This window comes from Mustela erminea, chromosome 9 (assembly GCF_009829155.1).
Source record: "Mustela erminea isolate mMusErm1 chromosome 9, mMusErm1.Pri, whole genome shotgun sequence".
Taxonomy (NCBI): Eukaryota; Metazoa; Chordata; class Mammalia; order Carnivora; family Mustelidae; genus Mustela; species Mustela erminea.
The window spans coordinates 70,277,808-70,302,270 of NC_045622.1; the positions used below are offsets into that span (position 1 = coordinate 70,277,808).

Sequence of the window (24,463 nt, forward strand, 5' to 3'; positions counted from 1 at the left end):
ATAAAGGGCCAGTGAACTTGAAAATACATCAAAAGAAACTATCCAGTCTTGAAAGCAAAGAAAATTTTTAAAAACTAAAAACATAAATAGAGACTGAGCAATATATAGAATGTTATTAAGTATCCTGAAATATGTGTAATTGAAGTTACAAAAAGAAAAGAGAGAATCATGACTGAAAAATATTTGAAGAAACACTGGTTGAAAATTAATGGAACTTGGTGAGAATGATCATCTTAAAGGTTCAGGACATTCAGATAAATGCAGGCAGAAAAAACTCAAAGAAAACCATACCTGGACACTAGCCAAACTGCAGACTACCAAAGACAAAAAAACAAAAAAACAAAAAAAAAAAAAAGGAAAGTTCTAGAGAAACAGTATATATTACATACAAGGTAACAATAATATAAATGATCACTGATTGTTCATAAAAAACAATGAAGGACTATAGAACATCTTTAGAATGCCAAAATTAAATGAGTTGGTTCAAAGACTTACCTGGTGAATATATGCTCCAAAAACAAATATAAAAATACATTTTCAGAAAAATGAAAGCCAAAAAAATGCATTACGTGCAGACCCATACCAAAAGAAATACTCAAGGAAATTATTCAAGATGAAGAGAAAGAACATCTGACAGAAACTTAGACATACAGGAAAAAAGGAAGAACATCAACAATGATAAATATGTGACTTTAAAAAAGCAACTTCTTTTCTTCTCTGTATTTCATCAATAAACAGCTGATTTTTTAATGCTTTTAAAAGACAAGTGACTACTTACTATAAAATATAACACTAGTGTGGGATTTATAACATAAGAAGAGGTAAGATATGTGAGAACAATGGCACATTAGCACAAAGGTCAAGGGTAGTAAATGGAATTAAATTGCTAAAGGTTGCTTTATTTTGTGAAATGTGGCATAATTTGAACTATAAGAAGACTAAAAAAAAACTCAATTAAGGATTTATAGTAAATCACTAGAAACAACAACTAAACAAAATACGAAGAGGTATAGCTAAAATACCAATAGAATAATTCAAATGGAAGACTAAGAGAGGATTCAAAAGGGGACAGTAAAAAGATCAGTGGTTGCCATGTGTCGGAGAAGAAGGGATGACAAGACAGGACACAGAGGGTTTTTAGGGCAGTGAAAATACTCTGCATGATAGCATAATGATGGATATATGTTACTTTACATTTGTATAGAACCATAGGATGTACAATACCCAGAGCAAACACTAAGATAAACTACGGATTTTGGGTCATTATGATATGTCAGAATAGGTCTACCCATTGAAAGTACCACTCTCTGAAGCAACATGGGGGCTTAAGGGGGTAGGAGAAGAATAAATGAAACAAGATGGGATTGGGAGGGAGACAAACCATAAGAGACTCTTAATCTCACAAAACAAACTGAGGGTTGCTGGGGGGGGGGGGGCGCTGGGAAAAGGAGGGTGGGGTTATGGACACTGGGGAGGGTATGTGCTATGGCGAGTGCTGTGATGTGTATAAACCTGGCGATTCACAGACCTGTACCCCGGGGGATAAAAATATATTATATGTTTATAAAAAAATAAAAAAATTTAAAAATTAAAAAAAAAAAAGAAAGAAAGAAAGTACCACTCTCGTGGGGTATATTGATAATGGGAAAGACTATGCAAATCTGGGAGAAGGGAAATCCCTGTACCTTCCCCTCAATTTTACTGTGAACCTTGCACTGCTCTAAAGAAATAAAACCTTAATACTAATAGGATTCAATTAACTCAAAGGAAGGAAAGGAAAGACAGAAGGACAAAAACTGAGGGAACAAACAGAAAACAAATAGCAAATTATAAGACTTAAGTCCATCAAATTCAATAATCATATTAAATATGAATAAATGAACTAATCCAACCAAAATCAGAGATTTTCTGAATGGATAAAGAGTTGAAATCAATGAAATGTAAACCAGACACAATAAAGACAATTTATAAAGCCAAGAGTTAGTAATTTAAAAGCTCAATAAAATTGATAAACCCCTAGTAAAACTGATCAACAAAGAGAGAAAACGAAAATACCAATATTTGGATTGAGAGAGGGGATTCTACTATAGATACTACTTGCATTAAAAGGATAATAAAGGATTATTGTGAATAACTTAATTCCAATAGACTTGACAACTTAAATAAAATGAACAAGACACAAACTACTAAAATTCACTCACTAAAATAAATAGAAAACCTAAATACTCTTATAGCTAATAAAGAAACTATATTTATAGCCAACAACCTTCTCGTGAAGAAACCTCCAGTCCCAGTGGTTTCACTGGTAATTCTTTCAAACATTTAAGGAAAGAGTAAAATAATTCTATATAAACTAAGAAAGTAGATGTAGAAGGAACATTCCCCAAATTTATTTTATGAGGTGACATTATACCCTGACAAAGATTTGAACACAAATGCAAGAATTCTTAATAAAATATTAGCAAAGTCAAGCCAGCAATATGTAAAATAGATAATAAATCATGACTAAGTCGGATTTATCTCAGGAATGTAAGTAATATAACATCTGAAATCAGGCAATGTAATTCTATAACAAAACAAAGGGGAAAAACATGATCATCACAATAGATTCAGAAAATGGTTTAAAAAAAATTCAATACCCACTCAAGTTAAAAACGTTTAGGAAACTAGTAATAGAAGAGAACTTCCTCAGTCTGGTAAAAGGAATTTAAGAAACACCTGTTGGGGGTACCTGGCTGGCTCAGTGGGTTAAAGCCTCTGCCTTTGGCTCAGGTCATGATTCCAGAGTCCTGGGATGGAGCCCCACATTGGTCTCTCTGCTCAGCAGGGAGCCTGCTTCCTCCTCCTCTCTCTCTGCCTGCCTGTCTGCCTACTTGTGATCTCTGTCTGTCAAATAAATAAATAAAATCTTAAAAAAAAAAAAAAGAAACACCTGTTGGACATCATACTTATTAGTGAACTACTGAATGCTTTCTCCTAAGAAAGGAGAAGGCAGGGGATATCTACTCTCACCATTGCTTATCAACACTCCTCTGCAGGTAGAGAACTAAAAAGCATACAGATTGGAAAAGAATAAGTAATGTCATTTGTATTCACAGATAATTGTTTACAAAGAAAATCCCAAGGAATCTGAAAAATAATTACTAAAACTAATGAGCTTAGCAATATTGCAATATACAATATAAAAATACAGAAATCAACTATTCTTGTATACTAGCAGCAAATAACTAGAAAATATTTTTTTAAGTTTACATTCATAATAGCATCAGAAAATAAAATACTTGGGAATAAACTGACCCCCAGAAGTGTGCAAGACCTCTGCACTAACAGTACACTTGTTAGTTAACTTAAAGAAGACCTAAATAAATAAAGGAATACACACCATGTTCATAGACCAGAAGAGTCCATATTGTTAAGATGTTAATTCTTTCCAAATCCACCTATATGTAAACCCAATCCCAATAAAAAAAATCTCCAAAAGATAATTTTCCATAAATTAACATGTTGATTTTAAAATTATATAAAAATAAAGCAGTAAGGACAGCCAAAACAGACTGGAAGAAGTTGGAGTATTCATAGTACTTGATTTTAAGACTTAGAGTAAAAATGTGACATTTTAAAAAATAGAGTAAAAAAGACAGCATGGTATTGGTTATAAGCATAGACAAATACACCACTAGAACAGAATTTGAGAGTCCAGAATTAAACCCTCATATTTTGGGCCAATTTTCAATAAAGCCTTTAGCTGCTGAAATGGGAAGTGATAGTCTTTTCAAAAAATAATGCTAACACAAGAGAATAAATATGTAGAAAAAAATAAACCTTGACCTCTTATCACATACTTCCCCCACAATTAATCTGAGATGAATCATAACAAAACCAGAAGCAAAAACTCAATGAATACATAAAGGAACATTTTAGTGACCTTGGAGTAAGCAAAGATTCTTAGAGATAGGCTGTAAAGTACTAACTACACAAGAAAAATGATAAGTTGAACTTTATCATATTAAGACTGCTCCTCAAAAGTTGTTGTTAAAGAGGGGCACCTGGGTGGCTCAGTGGGTTAAAACCTCTGCCTTCGGCTCAGGTCATGATCCCAGGGTCCTGGGATCCAGCCCCACATCGGGCTCTCTGCTCAGCAGGGGGCCTGCTTCTTCCTCTCCCTCTGCCTGCCTCTGCCTACTTGTGATTTCTGTCTGTCAAATAAATAAATAAAATCTCTAAAAAAAAAAGTTTTTGTTAAAGAAAATGAAATGTCAAAGCACAGACTAAGAAGAAATACTCATAACATACATATCTGACAAGAACCTGAATCAAGAACATATGAAGAACTTCTACCGAAAAACAATCTAATTTAAAAATGGGCAAAAGACATGAACACTTCACAAAATAGAGGATAAACCTGGTGCAGAGGTCTTACACAATATTTTGGTTCAATTTATTCCCAAGTGTTTTATTTTCTGATGCTATTAAGAATGTAATATATACATATATATGGTTATGATCAATGAGCACATAAAAAGGTATTACATATCACTAGTCATCAGGAAAATAGGAATTAAAACCATAATAGATACCACTTCCCACCCACCAGAATGGCTTATAACAGTACACATTGGCAAGAATATGGAGCAACTGGAACTCTAATGTATTGGTGGTGAAAGTGTAAAATGGTGTGACCATTTTGGGAAACAGTTTGGCCGTTTCTTAAAAAGTAAAATATATACTTACCAACGACTCAGCATTTCCACTCTTAGGTACTTACCCAAAACAAATAAAAACTTTGTCCAGAAATATATTTATGTAAGAATATCATAGCAGTTTTATTCATCATAACCAAAACTGAAAATAACTGGAGAATGGACAAATTGTCGTATACCGATACAATGGGATACTATTCAAAGTGAAATTGTTTTAACTCTTAGTTAAAACAAACAAATAAAAAAAGCAAAAACAAAGAACCAAAATAAAATAGAAAGCCAAACCAAAGGGATCTTTTCTTGAAAGGTTTTTTTTCTCTGTGGACCCAAGTTTATGGCATATTCAGGCCATTGTGAACTCAAAAAGTTGGTCTCATTTACAAAATAAATAAATGAATAAAACAAAAATTTTAAAAATATATATTAAGAAGGGCAAAAAAACTTCTTAATAAAAAGAGACACAAATATATACCATTGGATTGTTTGGCAATCATAGTATTTTATGCTACTTTAGTCTATCAATAGAATAGTTGATTTTCTCCTGTGGGATTCTGGAAAGAGTTACATGGTATAGTTAATAGTCCCTTATTTGGGTTAATAGAAATGATGATAATGAGTGCATCAGAAACAAAAATATAGAAGATGAAGGAATTTTAGAAGGGGGCTTGAAAAATTAGTAAAGATGGAAGGTATTAATGTCACCATGTTTATCCCACCAAGTCTATCTTACTATTGTAGAAGCCCAATTCACTGTCCATAGGAATGGCTGCCAGCTGTGTCTCTATGATTATGGAACTTCTACAAACTTCTCATTACCACTTACTGCCAGAAAGTGAACTTATAAGGCTACTTAAAATTCAAATTTGATTTCTTCTTACAAAAACAGAACAAAATAAAACACAAAACAATTGGACGATCCTAGTGGTTTACTTGGCCAGAAAATACATCCCAGGGCTGAGCAAGAATCTTAATCATTAGAGAAGTGAAGGGTTCATCTTCTAAGAAGGGATGCGGGGGGGTGGAGGGGGAGACTATGGTTTTGCTCTCTAGGTCTTTTATACAAGATTAGCTAGATAAGTTAACAAAGAATTACCTTCTTTGATCCTATTAAAAACAAATACCTTCCTTACTTCAACTCTCGAACTTTATAGCAAGAAATTCACTGAATAAACTAAGATAGATAGATAGATAGATAGATAGATAGACATTGTATACACATAAAGAAAAACTTCCATTGAGTATTTTGGAAACAGGCATATCACTAGACTAGGCTGGACGTCAGTTTCCAGGACAGGCTTACCATGCATGCTAAGTAATTTTACATACAATAATATTTACAAAGTGCTTTCAGTCAATACATTATCTGAATCCTCTTTACAATCCTTTGAAATCGGTGGGGGGGGGGGGGTAGATATATTTGCCCTGCTTTATAGAGGAGAAAACCAAGGCTCAAGGAGGTTGCGTTAGTTTCCTCTGGAATAACCAGATGCCGGTATGCTGCTCATAAGGGGCAGAGCTGGATCTAGAACCTGGGTCTTCTGACTTGCAGTATAGTTCATTTCCCCTTACACCAAAACTACCCCAATCACAGTCTCGTGATCTGAAATACCTGAATTTTAAAGCCCACCATTCCTGGGCTGGAACATTACCACCCCCCCATAAGGATGCCATCTCTCTGCCACAGTTAAGCAAACATTAAGGGAGCCCATTACCAGTTATGAAGTCCAAGCCACTGTCTAATTGATCTCTGAAATACAGCCCACCAAAGAGGCCAGAGCATGCAAAGACAGCATGAAGGACTGAAGTTATAGCAGGAATTAAAACGATGCTAAATTAACGCATTCCCGAGTTGCAGGATTATGAGCAAGTGTTATTGTGGGTAAGGCTTCTGTTCTTTTTCCTATTGGAAACTCCATTCTCTTTAAAAGATCAACAAGAAGAACCAAAAGGGAATTCCCTAAGGTCAGCTCTGAGGAAACATAAACCTCTAATTCAATAACTCTGCTACTGCTCTGAAAAAAGGCTTTATTATTGCAACATCCATATGGAGCCAATTGGACATTAATGACTAATCAATCCCTCCCCTTTCTATTCTACTTAAAGTGTCACAAACCATGTTTAGATTAGCCCATTTCCTGCTTAGGATTGCTCAAGATGTCTTTTGTTCTTTCAGGCTCAGCCTGATGGAGGCAGCTTAAACAAACACACGACCGGAGTGGCTCAGGAGTTATAAAGTGCCATATGTGAATGAACAAAGGGGCTATACTAAAGCCTTTTGTGGTATTTGTTAATGTTTTTCATCTGAGCTTAAAAAGGCTTAATGACTTTGTGGTGAGCTGATGCATGTGGCTCGTGGCTTTGCAAAATGAAGGAAATTCTAGCCAGTGATATACCAGTCTGTAGTTTCAAGAGTCTTTTGCTTTCAGTTTTGGTGCCCATGTTTACTCTTTTTTTTTTTTTTTTTAAATTCTCAAGTTATATTTGCTTTACACAGATAGCTAAACAGAGACCTTATCTTGTTTCAACTATGGGATCCAAGGGCAACTGGGATAACTTCTGTGATTCTTTGTTTTAATGACCTGAAAGTAGCAGAGAACATCAAATACTCTACTTATTATCTATTTTGCTATTTGTATGCACAGGAGGAAAGCTTACAAGCTGTTGAGCCCAGGCAAAAAGACATCACTTAAGTTTGAACCAGAGACCACTGTGGATGAAGTAAGACAATAATAGGTTCTGGCTTCCTAAGTTTTCAGGAGAACCAGGCTCGGATTCAAGTAGATTCCCTTGGAGAATATAGAGGCTGGTAAAAAGCTGGGAGACTAAATAATTCATGTTGCTCAGCAGCTTCTGGCTTCATCCAACTCAATACACTACCATAGATTCTACATGAGATTAAGGAGCACAAACTGAGATGAAGCGAAGCTCAGAATTAGTTAACAAAGATACTACTAAATCCATCCTCCTGTTTCCATACTTGTCCCTCATCGATCCCTTGGCCTCACTGTCTCTGCTGGACTATTATAAATACTAGCCATCTAACTGATGGGCTTACTTCCAGCTTTGTGTCCCCCATCCCCACTTAAATACCTTTCTTAATTTCACCCAGAGTGATCCATCACAAATGCAATCCTGACCAGTTTACTCCTAATGTTTAAAAGTCTTCAACGGTTCCCTAATGCCCAAAAGATGAAGTCCTTAGTCAGGCTCCCCATGACCTGGTCCTTTCCCTAGGTCTCTAGTTCCACCTCTGCCTTCTCTACTTCAAAATGTTTTCCTTTATCATACTGAACTACTTCTTGTTCTCCAGACAGCCCGTTGTTTCATACTAAGAATTCATGCTTTCCCTTTTCCTAGGATTTCCTGTCCATCTTGCAGTCACTTATTCTTTGACTCATGTCAGGGCTGGTGGTTTCCATGAAGTCTGGCCTGGTTTGTCAGTTTGGGCTAAGTCTGGCAGGCTCCCATGGCCTCCTTTGCATCCCTTTATCTTAACATTTATCATATTTTGTCCAAATTACCAGTTGCATGTGCTCACCTTCTTCCCAAGACTGTGCAACCCAAAAGGGTAAGGGATGACTGTGTTTTTTGTTCACAACTGCTTCCCAAGGTATTCTACACAAGTGGGCATATGGGAAATAAATACTCAAAGGCAGAGAGCAGTGGACATCTCCAACAGTGAACATTCTAGAGTGAGACTCAAATATCTACAGGTTGCTTTAGAACCTGGGAATTTCTGAAATTAGATTTTGAATAAACCCCATTTTATCATACCCTACTAAACATCTTGTCTTCCTTGAGCACCCTGCAAAATAACAAGGCTTTGAAGGGAAAAGACACCCTTCGGTGTTTGGGACCTAGAGAGCATTGGTTCTAATCTGGCTTCTTTTATTGACTTGCCACACCACATAATTCTGAAATCCTAGCTTCCCCACTTCCTGGGAAATCCTGAAAGGATGGCAGGCCAAGTCTGAGCTTTTTGGAAATCTTAAATCGGGAAGGTGTTCTAGTGTTGTAGCATGCATGTAAATATGTACAACTGAAGCGTGTATTCAAACAGACAGCAGGGTCATCAGAAACAGATAAAATACGCTCATAGAATAGGATCATGTTAACATGAGAGGGGTATTAAAGATCATCTAATTCACATTCCTTATTCCACATGAGGAAACTGAGGTTTAGGTGAAACTGACCAGATCTCATGGTTAGTAAGTGGCAAAATCACAAGGAACTCAGATATAACTATACCCTAAGTTTCACGTTAGCCATCAGAATTAATTTCTAAAATGGTCAGTTGAAATGTTTCAGTCGCATCTGGACTTGGCTTTTAAGACTCAATAAAACTCATTTAATTGGTTTCTCTTCTCTATTTGTTTCAGGGAATTTGCCTTTTATTAGAATGAGAGATGCAGATAATGGGTGCAGTAGAAACTAAATGTTTTTATTAGGTTATAGTACGAAAATAATAATAGAAGCATTTGCGGCAGTCAACTCATTTCCAAGATCCACCAGAAAATTCTTCACCCCAAGAATCTGGTGAAAGTATTTGTAAGGTACCTAATACTTGAACAGTTTGAAAGATTTTTTTTTAAAACTTTCAGAAGTTTCTGTTTCCTCATTTTTTCCCCTGTTTTTAATGAAAACCAACAGGAAAAAGCTACTCCAACAAATGCAAGCAACTCAATCAGCTCATCTTGGAGAAAAATGAGAGTCAGTGCGGCTCAGACACTGCGTAGTTAGACAGATCTGAGTTTTATCTGTACATTTGACCTTTCCTAACTTGGGAAAACTATTTCTCTTCTCTAAACGGTAATCTCATCTCCTGACAAAAGAGAGCTAATCATTTTTACTTGGCAGGATCCTTGTGAAGATTAAATAGGAATGTAAATTTCTTAGCTCATCTACTAGAACCCAGGGACCACTCACTAAGCAGTAGTTGCCGTTAGAAATAGCAGCAGCAGAACCAGCAAGACAAGTCGTAGAATGTCTAGTCCAGTAGTTAGGACACATCAGGGGCTTAACTCCTAACTATTCCATTTCCAGTCTTTCCCCGTACCTGGTGATGTTTCCCGTACTGCACAGGCCTGTTCTTCAGAGTAGTTATAAAATGAACCCACACGTTAGCTGGAGAGTACAATTTACTACTTCACGGAGTTCCTTTTCTGCCTGAAGCCTAAAAATATTCAAAAGGGTCTCTACGATGGAGAGCTAAAATGTATCATATATGACAGGATCCAACCCCAAAAGACCATCTCATATCCCCCAGTCCCCACATGTGGAAACTGTAACCAGACTATGCTGCTCAATCCTGGCCAGAAAAAAAAAAAAGCAAGGGATCATTATCTTGCAAATTTATGGATCAGCTTTTCATTAAAGACTCTTTCAAAAATAACAAAAGATTAGGATTATTGACTATGAGACTGTAATAAACGAAGGGCAAGGTAGTTTCAGGGACATTTGACTGTTTGTTGCTCTTCTTTCTCCTCCACTAACGGTTCTGTAAGTCTGCAACATGGACTGATCATTCTCCCTTTCCATTTTGTCCTCATGTGGGACCAGACTTCCCCGCGAAACGTGAGCTTAGATTGAAGCAGCATGAAGTGATTTCTCTGCCATGAAAGTATATATAAACCAGTAAGCTGCAATTTGTATTTTTAGTGTAAATTTAAAATGGTTGAATATATTGCTTATGAAATTCTTCACTCCGGGGCTAAGACTTGGGATATTAAGTTTTAGTTCAGAGTTAGTTTTTACAGCTTCCTCCTAAATGTAACAGTCTACAGTATAATGCAAACACCCACGGATTCTTACACACTTGCTTCGCTCTGGTACCAAGACCTAATATGAGGCATCATCTCTAAGGTAAGTAGTTACTGAACAAAAACAATTGAAAGAACCACTTTCCACTAATGAGAGGCAAAAGTTACAGGAGAGATCTGTAAAACATCCGTCAGTCACCCCAGACAAGGTGAAATCACACTTAAATGAACAATACAGCCAGGAAGAAAAGAAGTATTTTTAATATGACTTGGATGAAAAGTCCTCCTACTTTTGGACTAAAGATGGACTGCACTATAAAAGTCCTAAAAGACTCCTACTCAGCTCTCTGATAATGTTATAAGAAAGGACACTCATTGAATTGCACGCCCCCCCAAGGCTATTAAACAGAACAGAGGAATAAAGAGACTAACAGATATCCCAGACTAAACTAACTACTGCTTTTCCATTATTTTTAGCCTCTATAATCTAAGTCAATCTTGAACAATTAAATGTTAATGCCTATTTGGTGGCAAAGTCCAAACTTTTGAGCCCGGCATTCAAGGCCATCCCAATATGGAACCCAGATATTTCCATAACATGTTCAATTCCAAAATATTTACTGAGTACAAATATATGTGAGGCTTTTCTGGGCTTGGTGGGGAACACAAGAGTCAGAAAGGTGATGCTTCCCTTCTGGAACTTCTTTATACATGTCTGTGTGCTTTACCATTCCTGAATCTGCCTGGATTATTCCCTAAATGGAAAGTTCTTTTGCTTCTCTCTGCTCATCCAAACCTAAGCTTATCTCCAGCTATATTTGCTGTCCAAAGGCACTGTATCTTCTTTTTATAAACAGCACATTTTTTCTGGTTCCTTAATGACGGACCTGCACACGTAACCCTCTCAGTTGCTTTGTTTTCTATGTGTTGCTATTATAATCCCAACCACATTACTAGCTCTTGGAGAATACAGTGCAGTCCGTCTTTACAAAAATCCTTCCTGCCATGCCCATATGTTCTGTTCACATAAGAGATAATCAGTACATTGTAACATGAACATGGGAGTGAAACTGAAGATTGGGGGCCCCTGAAGTACGGATGGATCCTGATTGGAAAGGTTTGGCTATTGTCCTCAGCAATTCAGTCTACAGAGAACCACCGCTAGAGTACGTACGAAATGGCAGGCAGCGGGCACAAGTGAACAGTCGTAGACAAGCCAAGTAAAGTGAGATCATGAATATAAAAGAAGGAGATGTTGAAAAATAAAAAAATGTTAGTTAAAAAAAAGAATAAGTCGGTAACAAGAAAATGAGAAAGAGCTAGGTGGTTATCAACTTTTTGAAGTAAGTTAGAAGCACAGTTATCAGAACTTGAAAAAGAGGAAAGGACCAACTGGGGGAAGGGAGGGAGAAAGTTGATCTCAAATCCAGTCCTGACCTTAAGCAGAAAGAATTTAAAAAGCACTCCAAATTGGCCAGATGCTCTTTAAGTCCCACCAGGCTGAGGTTGGGCTGAATTCACTGGCCTGTAGGCAGCAAGTCAAATGGCCCTTGCTGCCAAGATAGGGTGACTCTGGGACGGGTAACCCAGCCAGGGTCCATACCCCAAGAGCTACATAGTCAGTCCGAACATGGCAGATAGACCTCTACCAGCCAGGGTTTGCTCTGATGTGTTGGAACACATGAAGCAGACCGACGTGGTACTGAGGAGGCGTGGACTGATTTTGCAGTCCCACTGGGAGCATACGCAGGCTGCTCTTATCTCGGATCTAATTTTCATGGTAGATGTTAATCTTTTGTGGCCCAGTTTCTCAAACAAGTTGGGGAAGTACTTCTGTGTGATTTAGTAATAGCACAGACAAGTATTTTCCCCCCTAGGGTAGATGATATTCAGTCAGAAAATTAGCTAGGGGTAGTGTGTGTGTTTGTGTGTGTGTGTGTGTGTGTGTGTGTTTGTGTGTGTGTACACACAGTGGTTATATGCATTGTCCCTGACACTTCTTTAGAGAAGAAGCCAGCCCAATGAGAGACCTCTTGGCCAGGGCTAGGTTCCTCAGTAAAGGGAGGCAAGCTCTTCAGGCGTCCTAGCTTAAGCAACTCTGAGAAGCAGGTTGAGCTCCTTTTATGGAGTATTAGGGCATGGAGTTATACAAGAATCTTGACATTTCACTCTCCTGCCCCATCAGGACAATCCATCACTTGGAGAGTTCAATGGAAATTGTTTTCCACCAACATTAAAAGTTATTTGGGAGCTTTTAAGACACAGCAAATATATTTCTTTAAGAGAAGTTTATTTGCTTGTTTAAGAGAGCGGCACTTTATATATAGTGCTGATATAAACTGGTGCACAGGCTCCTCTAAAACTGTTTATATCCACAGTAAAATACATTTTTGTGATACTCATACAACAGAGTTAGTCTGGAGCCAAGGGCTTGGTGAACTCGGCTTATCTCCCAGCCCGTGGCTATTACTCAGTCCTCATGGGCCTCCAGGTTGCTAATCCTGGCTTCAGACCCCAGCCTGCTGGTTCCATAGAAACTGCTTTGCCTATCCCTTCCTCTAAGATCCCTGGAAACACCGTCTTAGGCTGACTCCATAGTCAGACCCATAAGCCCACGGCACAACTCTGGTTCGTGCTCTCTTCGGATTTACCTCCGTCTTTTCTTTTAATATGTACAATTTCCCATCTTTTTATGCCTGATATATATATATACTCTAGTATTTGGATTCTTTCTTGGGCAAAGACATCTCATTATAGAGATAATATATTTCTATAACAATTTTATTCCTTTAAAAGATGGTGTGGTTCTTTTTTTTCTTTTAAGATTTTATTTTTCGGGGCGCCTGGGTGGCTCAGTGGGTTGAGCCACTGCCTTCGGCTCAGGTCTTGATCTCAGGGTCCTGGGATTGAGTCCCGCATCGGGCTCTGTGCTCAGCAGGGAGCCTGCTTCCTCCTCTTTCTCTGCCTGCCTCTCTGCTTACTTGTGATCTCTCTCTGTCAAATAAATAAATAAAATCTTTAAAAAAAAAAAGATTTTATTTTTCTTTCTTTATTTATTTGACAGAGAGAGATCACAAGTAGGCAGAGAGAGAGAGAGAGAGAGGAGGAAGCAGGCTCCCTGCTGAGCACAGAGCCCGATGCGGGACTCAATCCCAGGACCCTGAGATCATGACCTGAGCCGAAGGCAGTGGCTCAACCCACTGAGCCACCCAGGCGCCCCGATGGTGTGGTTCTTAATTGATACTTGTTACATTCTAGTTGACTTAAAAGTGAGTGATTTCAATTATATGGCAGTACAAGAAGACAGTTAAAAAACTGCCAACTAGAAATCACCTGGACCAACTTCTTCAGCTACAGATGCAAAAATTCACGGAAAGAAAGGGACCCCCCAAGGGTGGAGCGATGGAATTTAAATCCCCTAATCCTTGAGCAAATATCTAGAGGAGTGTCAAGTGGAGAAACAGGAGTTTTATTTATTTATTTATTTGGGAACCCAGAAGTCAGACTAGAACCAGTGACTAGAAGTTACAAGGAAGCAGAAACAAATTCTGGCTACCGAGAACAAAGAATTAATCATTAGAATCAGAATGAGCTTCTCAAGAAGTAGTCAGTTTTCTGTTAATAGACTAGGAGATGCATTTGAACAGAAGTGTTCAAATGAGGTGACCACTTGTCAGGGATATAAGAAGGGATTTCTGGGCTGGAACTGTAAATTTGGTGATGTCTCTCCTTTATTCCAGTTTTGGGAATCTAAGTGTGGCAGTGCAATGCACTGTAGTGCAGTGGGCTTGAACGAATAATGGCTTTCACATCCCAAAGTATAAGTCACTGTAGCCCTTAAACTCCACACCAGGTTACACTATAGCTTCCCTGTGCTGCCTTGAATAAGCTGTGTATCTTCACGTCACTCTTCCCTTCCCATCAGGAAAAAGGATCCAGGGAGGGGAAAGGGAATGAAAGAAGCTCCACAGACTTCAGAGAGTGTGTATCCAAGGGTAAACAGAATTTTTATGAGAAAATAATATTAATGTTACTAATAATGTTAATATTAAGTGGTATATTTTTAAGGGGAAAAAAAGGAAAAGTTGTGGTCTCTCTTATTTGTCTACAACCAGAGAGCTTAAGTTGACAATAATAGAGCTAACCTGAGGTATAAAGTGTAGAAGCAATCAGAAGCTCACCCAAAAATAAAGCTTTCAGGAGGGTAAAGTCTGTGTTGGCTGGGATCCAATTCACAATTCAGTACAAATCTATAAAACTCTTCTAAGCAAATCTGGGACTCTAAGAGCAATAGTTCGAAAAGGGACTGTTCTTGGTGCACGTATCTATTTCCAATCAAATCAATGCAAGTTTTAATACATGGAGGAGAGACAACACATCACCACGGTTTTAGCCCAGGGTCCAGAAGTCTGGCCAATGATAATCACTTTCAGAGCTCATATCCCACTATTCTCTGCATCAAAATGAGGTGCAGCCTCCCTCTGATCCTTGGGAATTAAAAGAAGTCTTAGGAAAATGTTTTCTTACTCTATATTCTACAAAACAGAGAAAAAAATAAAATATTTCTTTAGAGATCCCAGGTGTGAGAGAGAGAAGAAATAGGATAGAAAGAATATGAAGAAGGCAAGCCCCAAGTGTTATTGCTGGGCGAAGAGAAGAGGAGCTGCTGAAAGGCAACTGGGAATTACTACCAGAGAGAATGTCCCTATAAGAAAAAGAAAAGTTCAAGGGACCTGAAAACTGGATGCAACAAGTGGCACAAATATCCTCTCAAAGGTACTGGTCTCCTCTTTCATTTCTCTGGGAAAAAAAAAAAAAAAAAAACTAAGCGGAAGCTATGGTGCCCAGCTCACCTTTCCTATAAGGAGCACACACTCCGTGTCCAGGCTTGGAATTGGAAGAGGCCTTAGAGGTAATGGAATCCAGAACCTCTCTTTTTGAGAGATAAGGAGGCATTAGTTTGCCATCCTTTAGTAAAAGAGCCTTAATCCAAACCTCCCAACAACCGGGCCAGTGCCCTTCCCACTCTGGTTTGCAACCTTGAAATTAGGAGAGTTGGAGGAAGCATCACACTCTTGCCGGAGGATGACGAGGAGAGGGAAAATGCCATGGGAGGAGTCCATACAGCTGCTCATCATTCTTAATACACGGTGACAGATGACTAATGGAGTCCTCTCTCCCTTCCATGTCCCACAGAGGGGCTAGCGCATTTTGGGTGCTCAGTACACAGTAAGCCTTCAACTGCTTCAAAGTATAACAAGACCTTACACATGTTTCCTAAGCCCCCAGCACCAATGAATTTGTAGTTTTATAAATATCATGGTGAACAAGAAATGCTGTCTTGTCATATTCAAGCCAAATAACAGCTGGACTTTAAAAATAAAATTTTGAAGGCATTTGCCTTTTATATTTTTAATTTCTGTTTTCCTGGCTTATGGTTTTGTCATTTGATTTTGATGAGTGTTTAATACACATGCACAGCTGCCTCTTTGGGTGACCTTTCCCTTGCTGCCTCCATGCTCAGAGCTGCGAAGCAGGTCCGCAAGTTGCTTACTAAGTGATATTGGCATTTTCACGACTGGCAGATATTTTCCTGGGAAGCCCAGCTGGAACGGGCCCTCATCTCCTAAGCTGACGTACTTCAGTGTCTTCAGAAGCCTCACAGGAGGACGGGGCGCAAGTGGGAGGACAGCCCAGCCCTTTAAGATGACTCTTGTGCCTTATTCACAATAGCCAAGACATGGAGACAACCTAAGTGTACACTGATGGATGAGTGTGTGTGTGTGTGTACAATCACATTTTCTTTAACTCTTTAACTCTGTACATATCTACACACACACACACACACACACACACACACACACACAAACTCTTGAAGGAGTTTCGTAGATGAATATTATTCATCCACAAACAAGAAGACAGTCCTGCCATTTGTGACAACATGGGTGGGCCCTGAAGACATTATGCAAAGTGAAATAAGTCAGACCAAGAAACACTGTACGGTCTCACTTACATGTGGAATCTAAAAATGGCAAACTCAGAAACAGAGTAGAATGGTGATTTCTAGGGTTGAGGGGGAGGGGGGAAAAGGGAGAGAAGTTAGTCAAAGAGTATATAACCATCCAGTTTTAAGATGGATACGCTGTGGGGTGCTAAGGTACGGCATGGGGACTATAATTAACAATGCTGCATTATATACTTGAAAGTTGCTAAGAAGGTAGATCTTAAATTTTCTCATAAAAAAAAGAGGAGATTATGTAAGGTGATAGAGGTATTAACTAATTTTATTGTGGTAATCATCTCCTAATATGCCTGGGTACCAAACCATCACATCATACACCTGAAATTTATGCTGTTATATATCAATTCTATCTCAGTAAAGCTGAGGAAAACATTTTAATTGCTGTGCCAAACCAGAGGAAACATGGAGATGATCACGGGTGGACTGAGAAGAGGTGATGTGCCAGGCTGGAGCTGCAGGACTCACCGGCCAACTGAGCTGACCTAAGTAGCTTTCACTCTGAATCTCTATGGGGCACAACGAAGTCTTGATCTTTTTAGGACTTTTCTCAGTGGTAATTATGCCTGCCTGTCTGTAGATATTTCCCTTTCAAATTTCTGTCTTCCTTCACTAGACTTTAAACTCCAAGAGGTCAGGAACATATCTGTTTTGCTTCCCTTGGTTTATCTAGTGTCTAGTTCTGGCACATGATTGACACTTCAGTAATGTTTTATTTTGTTCTGTTTTGTTTAGACCATAAGCTGACGGAAGGAGTTTATAAGTCATAGTTATTCTTTTACTGCAGTCCCTGCCTACTCTTCCTGTTAAGGGAAATGCGAAGGAGCGAAGTAGAGAGAAGTATCATGTGTACCTGCTATCTGCTCTGACTTTAATAGGAACTGTAACCCCAGCAGGCTTTGCAATCAGCTCTTACTTGAGCAGACGCCAGGAAATATCCCGGAGTCAGCAGAAGGCTGCTGCCCATTCCAGCCGTCCTCACAAAGGCAGGGCGCTTCTGTCCATCGGAGAGCCAGTAACTTGACTCCATTCATGAACTCACAGTCCCCCAAAGCACATGAGGTCTCAATGGCAACTCTGGGCAAGCTTCTGAAGGGAGGTTTTCACACGCTCCTTAAGCTCCTGGGCCACTACAGCCCTTCTACTATTACACTCACCAGGCACTGCTGCTCTGTGTGACCGAGTAACACGAGAGCTGGGGTACGGCATGACTTGCTATATTTAGGGAGAGGAAATGGGTCATATTGAGGAAGGTCACAAGGAGTTTGTTCAGAGAAGTGAAGGTACCATGTATTTATCTGTGTTTACACGGCCTGCAGTAAAGTACGGGGCTCAGGAGCCTGGGTTCTCAACTCTCAGCTCTACCCTACGTGACTGGTGGCAAGTTACTTGATTTCTCTCACCTTTAATATTCTCGTCTGGAAAGTGGAGAAGAAATAATAACTTCACAGAGTTGTGGAAGGTTTATGTGAAGAAATAGGTGTAAAACCTTAGCACAGTCTCTGGCAGGTAAGGGCTTCAGAAATATTTGCTCATGAACAAACAACAGGAACAGAAACCCAAGTAGCCAGGAAACTGGTCTGAATCCTGATGATCTGGGTATTGAACGGAACTTCCAAAAATATTTCTATATGATATGTTTCCCTACAGTTAAGGTTTTCATTTTCTCCTTTCACAGTGGTTAGTCACTCCGATCATGCTTTTTAATTTACCGAGCCCATGGTAACATTAACTAAAACATTAGCATTATTGAGAGGGGACTGACCATGTGTAGAGCCATTATACAGTTAAAAAACCCAATGAAGAAGGAAGGATGACAGATTAAGAGAACTTCTGGAACACGGATAAGGTGCTAGAACCCTATACCTCCTAGTCTATGGAAAAATGAACAGACTGAAACCTCCAAAGTGATGAAGAATATTTCACGGTGTTCAGTCAAACACTTGGGTACTCTGTGGTATGACCTTGCAACAGAACTGAGACAGCCCAGACCTGAATAACTGGTCCCCGAGGCCAAGGAACCTCAATCCTCATGAAAAAAAACCCTGTATTTCTAAACACTTATAAAATAGCAGTTGTGCTCTTGGTACCCATTCTTCACAAACGTCAGTGGGTGTATATCCGGTTTTGAGTCCTCTTTATGCCTCCCTTCCTCCTCCTCCTTTTCTCTTCCTCTTCCCTGTCCTTCCCCCAGACCCCACACATGTACCAATCAGAATTTAACACCTTGTCCCCAAAACTATCATTAAACATCAGTCTCTCCTATTTGGTATTTTAAAAATCTGCCTTCTGGAAACTCCAAAGTGCTTCCTAATTTTTTTTTTTAAGACTTTATTTATTTATTTGACAGACAGCGATCACAAGTAGGCAGAGAGGCAGGCAGAGAGAGAGGTGTGTGTGTGGGGGGGGAGCAGGTTCCCCGCGGAGCAGAGATCCCGACTCGGGGCTCGATCCCAGGACCCCGAGATCATGACCTGAGCCAAAGGCAGAGGCTTTAACCCACTGAGCCAACCAGGCGCCCCTGCTTCCTAATGTTTGACGCTGTCCATCTTTTAGCGCTCATGCCATGGACTGCTGAACTGCTGAGATGGCCCCACGCTTTCAACAGAAGCCAGGCCCAGTTCAGATGTGGCTATGAAATGTCTCCGTGTGTTTTCAGGGGATTAGGGTCCTGGAAGAAATTCTGCCAGTGAAGAGGATAATGGTAAGATTTTTCTCCTCGAGCTAAAGAACCTCAGCTGGGACCCAAGTTGGTTGAAGTATTGTGTTACTCAGAAGAGAACAAATTAATCTTCCCTGACTGGTGGGAGGGACTCTGCCAAAGGAACAGCTAACGGGAAAACCAGTCCCTACTCTGTGAGGACACAGTAAATAACCAGGCAACATTACTTACTGAAGTGCTGACCTAACTCATAAATTGCACCCAGCCTCTGGGGAGCAATTTCTGCTGATTTGCTGCTTGTGCATTTAAAACAAACAAACAAAAAGGGAAGACAAGTGGACAGGCATTGATAGGGCTGTGGGTAAACCCACTGAGAGTGAAGCTGGTCTTTCCACCCAGACTTTCCAAAGATTTTAGTAACGCTTAGTGCTCGGGCACACGCTGGGCCTTGCCCAAGCAATTAATTTTATGCAGGATCTGCTGCAAACCATCACGGAGTTTCCGAAATGGTTTGGCTGCACCTGGGACTCACTTGATATAGGGTTAAAAAAGAAATATCCTCCTTTGTCTGTTAGTCCTTTTTTAGCAAGAATTCAGGGACACGGATGATGACACACAGGATTCTATTACTCACTGGAAGGCAGAGGGTCCTTTTATTAAGCAACTGGAAAGTGGCACCTTGAAGTCCATGAACAGCTGTATGTTCAGTAATATAGAATCTAGCTACCTCTTAACGTTCTCAGCTCTAATATATAACGGAGGCTAGCATTTCTTCTGCTTTGCCAAACAAATCCAGCCGGTAGTCTCAGGAAAGACCGTAGAAGGTCCTAGAGCTGACTCCGTTGCACTGTCACAACCTCCCAGAGCAGCAGCAAAGAGCTAGGGCAAAGCTACTCACCCTCTGCATCTTCCGGCCGCGTAAGATCGATGACACCTGGGCCCAGCTTCCCATCTTCACTCGACTTTCCTGTTAACTGGGGCCCCAGATTCTCAAAGCGTGTTCTTTCCTAGAGGAAAGAATAATCAGAGGCTTATTCTAGCTTCCGAAGCAGCCACTTTTTCCTTCCAGTTTCTATCTCGCTTTTGTGGGCAAGACTTGGATTTACAAACATTGTTTCTGACCAACAGTGGGTTCAGGAAGGCTCTCAGGAAGGTTCCGCTAAAGCCTGATGGCGGCACCCATAGCGCTGGCCGCGTCTAACGCAAAGTACCTGCAAGGAAAGGAAACCGTTGTCAGGAAGCCCGCCGGGCAGCACTGCACATCTTCTCTCACTGGGATTTGCTCCAGGAGTCTAAGAGGAACACAAGGGAAAGGTTTGAGCCTGAAGTGCAAAACGTGAAAGAACAATCCCCGTTAAAATCTACCGCTAGTTCACGGGAGAGGAATTTTCTCAATTAGAGATCACAGTTCGCCTTGGTGTTCTTGGGAAAATACCAATCAGAATTTTAGGCAAGAGGATTTCAAAAACAAATGTTTCAAAGCAGCCAGAGGAGATGATGGCACGGATGCTCTTATTCTGCTTGGGAGCTGCCACTGGAACTTCCCCAGGAAGTAAAAAGGAGATTACTCCTCGCCCAGCTATTGAGTGAGGAAAGTGAAAATCTCCTGCCGCTAGAAGAGGGAAACTCAAGGATGCAATGCTTGTGAACCAGCTCTTCTAGGAGAAGGAGCCTGAAATAGCACATGGAACTCTTCCTCTGCAGCTCTCTGGATCAGTAGCCAAAGGCTCACTGACCGTCACTAAGATGGTGTTCTTGTCTGTAAAAACACAGCGCGTGTCCCCTTCTCGCCTCCTCGCTACTCTCCAGACTCAAACTTGGCTTTGTGTGGTGCTTATGAATGAACGAAACCTTGTTGTTCATTACTATGAAACAATATTAAATGTCATGTCAGCTTGAATTTACAGACATGAAATAGCAGCTTCCAGCTCCGGGAATGGTTTCTGCATGTTATACTTAATGCATTATGCAGCAGGAGAGTGCTGATTGCTGTTCGGTCTATTGTTCAATGACCTAGTTCTGTACTGAGCATGTTCGGCATTAGACGGAAACACTCTGTGAGTGTTCTCTTCTGTAAGATGTTTAGAAACTTGGAAATATTCTTAAAGAGCAAACATACAATTACTTGATAGAGGCTGTGTCTCATTTGTACAGTCCCACTACATTTGTGCTTTCTAATATGATTATTCTTGAATATCATTATATTTCTATAATTAATTCCCATCAGTCAAATTGTGCAGGAAGTCTTCCAGTTCCCCCTTCATCGTGGAATATGTGGAAATCTGCGTTGGAAGAAAACACAGCATAAACCTTGCTTTCATCTAGCACCATGTCTAGGAAAGGTTTGCAACAAAATCATAATCATGAATTTCCCCAACTGGGTAATACTAACCAGTTACAATAGTGGGCTATGGGCAAACCTCTGAAATACGACACTTATAAAAAACAGAATGAAAATAAAAAGCAAATTAGGCATGGTTCCCCAATATCTTCTGATGTGAAAACACCACTGCACAAGAACAAATTAACCCAGATGCAGGCCACAACAGAAAGCAACCACAAGCCATGTGGGAGTTTCACACATTGTTGCTGGGGGGGGGGGGGGGGGGACAGCTGCTTTTAATCAGCCAATTTCTATTTTGGAGTAGCACTTTTGGTTGTCATGATGTAAAGAAAAAGAATTAAAGTGAAGATGAGTAGTACCAGGGAAAGCAAAATATTCAACCTTTGTTTTATCACATTGTTTCGCATTTCAAATATTTGCATGTGAATGCTTTCCCTATGTTAAATGCAAAAGGAGTTTTGATGTGACACCTGCAATCTTCTTGGAAGAACAACCTTTAGCTGTATTTTCATGGGGGGAAAAACAACTTTCTCTGAAAATCAACAGACCGTGCTACCTATCAATATGCATATTTCAAGTATCTTTCTAGTCATTCATTCTCTTTGATTTTACCGGAAAATATTCTCGGTAAAAAAAAAATAAAGTTCCTGAAAGAATATCAATATTTTGACAGGGAAGGAGAAGAGGGAAAATTACATGCCATGGTTTGTAAAATCCTAAGACAACAAAGCTTACATGATGATAATATCTTTTCTTTTATAAAAAATGAAGTGCACTCACAATTCAGTATTATCAGCTTGTTTTTAATCATAACAAAAAACATTCAGAACATTCAACAACACATTCACAGTGTCTTTGAAGTCATACATTTTTCTGACTTCATTGAAAAAAACATTCTTCTGCAGAGACACTTTCCTTATAAAATATCAATATTTTGACAGAGTAGAAGTCAAGGAAGAATATCCCATGAAACACTTGTTAAACAGGCAGAAAATAAATCAATGATAAAAATTGTTTTGGGCAGTGGGCTGCCTTTTATATTTGGTAATATTAAGCACTTGTGTTTGAGATTAAAGAAGGACCCTGCAAAGCCATGCCCTTTCATATACATTTCTACCTAGTCTCCCAGAAGATTTCCTTCTTCAAAGAATAGCTCAGAATATTTATTTGCCAGCCACATAACCATAAGATAAGAGGGCCTGATGTCTACAAGTTAGCTCCAGGCAGCTGGGCTAAGCTTGGGAGGTGCGATGTGAGCCTGGCAGATACAGGACACGGACATGAGCACAGATTCGTTCAGAGATCCTTCAGCTCCAAGAGGCTTCAACTTCTGGCCAGTAAGTGCCAATGGGTATACCCCTATATCCACCAAATACAGACAGCGGGAGGCAAATTCTTCGCTCCAGATTTTTCCACTCACTTGAACCAGCTCTCACAATGCACACGTCTCCGGAGTAAGATATTTTGGAGATGCAAGCAAAGTAGCTCGATGTTAATTGAATCTCAACCCCCCCAGGAACATTCCCCAATCTTCATGTTGACGGCACAAGGTGCATTTTACATGCAGTGATGTGATCAGACGCTTACTTATGCATTGTCAGTCACAAAACATGCAGGCAACATAAAAGTTATTGAAAAAAATTAAAGTCTGAAAGTCAGCTCTGCTGTGTTGTAGGACTGTTGGCTCTCTAAGTGCTTTGAAATTATGATGTATGAGATAGATGTTGCATATTAAGTAAAGATATTGAAATGATAAAGCCCCCTTTAGTGAGAGCTGATGAATGTTCAATGCTACAAGCCACAAGACGCTGGCATCCATCATCTTCACATATTATCAGAGTCAATGACGGGGCAGCCTCACTGATGACAGATAGACTGCTGCATTATTATCCCTTATTTCCAGAGTCACTGAACAAACCATTCAACTCCTCAGGCATTATTTTTAACTTTGCATTAAATTAGCAACTTCTCCCTCTCTACCATGGCAAGATTGATCAATTTTGGTTTTGCATCGGTGGAGAAAGAGAATGGGTTTGGGGTGACTAAAAGAACAGAGCCTTGCTTCCATCTAAGAAAAAAAAAATCAACTTCCTCTTACTGGCAACAAATGTAAAATTGTGATATGGGGAAAGAACAGCAATGAAACAGTAAGCACACAATAATGGCTTTTCTTTGCACTTAGATAAAAGCTGAATTTTTGATGTGCACAGTATATTTTAATAAAATTTTATATACTATGTTTTATACACTTATTGGCTATTCCATAATAATGTGTGTGCTAACAGTAAAATTGCTCTTAAATTTATGTGTGTTATTTATACGTTCCCCCGTAACAATGCTTTTTGTTGTAAAAAATATTCTGTTTATTAATGTAACTTTACAACCACTGCATCCAAGATCCGTGGTAAATTAATGACATTTTTATTATTTTATAGTGTCATTAAATTTTTACTGATCACTCCATCAAACAGAGGCAGTAAAGGCCATAATGTAAACTGGGACACTTAGATCAGGCAGCAGGAAGACATTCCATATAGTCTGAAGAAAACTGCTAGCAATAAATGATATTTATACCATCTTTAAGCATGTTAGAATACTTGGATAAGTTTGGCAAAACTGTTTCAGTAGTAGAGTGGATTGTGTACTTAAATAACAGTTTGCTTGCCAGCAAGACAAGCCTTTTTCAAACCATCTGTGAGATGACTGATCACAGCCATCTCCTGGAAAACACCACATGAACTGTGGGATGTGCTGGGCACCCCCCCCCCCCGGGTCAGGATTACTGACACTGACCAGCCTACAGCAGACCTCGACTCACTTCAACAAGGTCCCCTTTTCTACAAACTCAAGTGGAGATCGGTAAATACCGAGAAAAGCTTTTGGCTCGTTTGCTTTACAAACAAATATATTTCATTTGACAACTAGACATGGAGGGACAATGATGTGATATATTTTATTCCAATGATCTATAGATGAGGG

The 24,463-nt window shown here is 39.5% G+C and overlaps 1 protein-coding gene across 21 annotated transcripts in view; it reads right to left on the bottom strand.

Moving 5' to 3' along the window:
- SOX6 (SRY-box transcription factor 6) overlaps positions 1–24,463 on the bottom strand; it is a 607,305-nt gene that overhangs the window by 23,679 nt on the left and 559,163 nt on the right. For all 21 annotated transcript variants that reach the window (XM_032360340.1, XM_032360336.1, XM_032360356.1 and 18 more), the window contains one exon: positions 20,039–20,147. In XM_032360340.1, the coding sequence (XP_032216231.1) occupies positions 20,039–20,147 (109 nt within the window). The remainder of the gene's footprint in view (positions 1–20,038; positions 20,148–24,463) is intronic.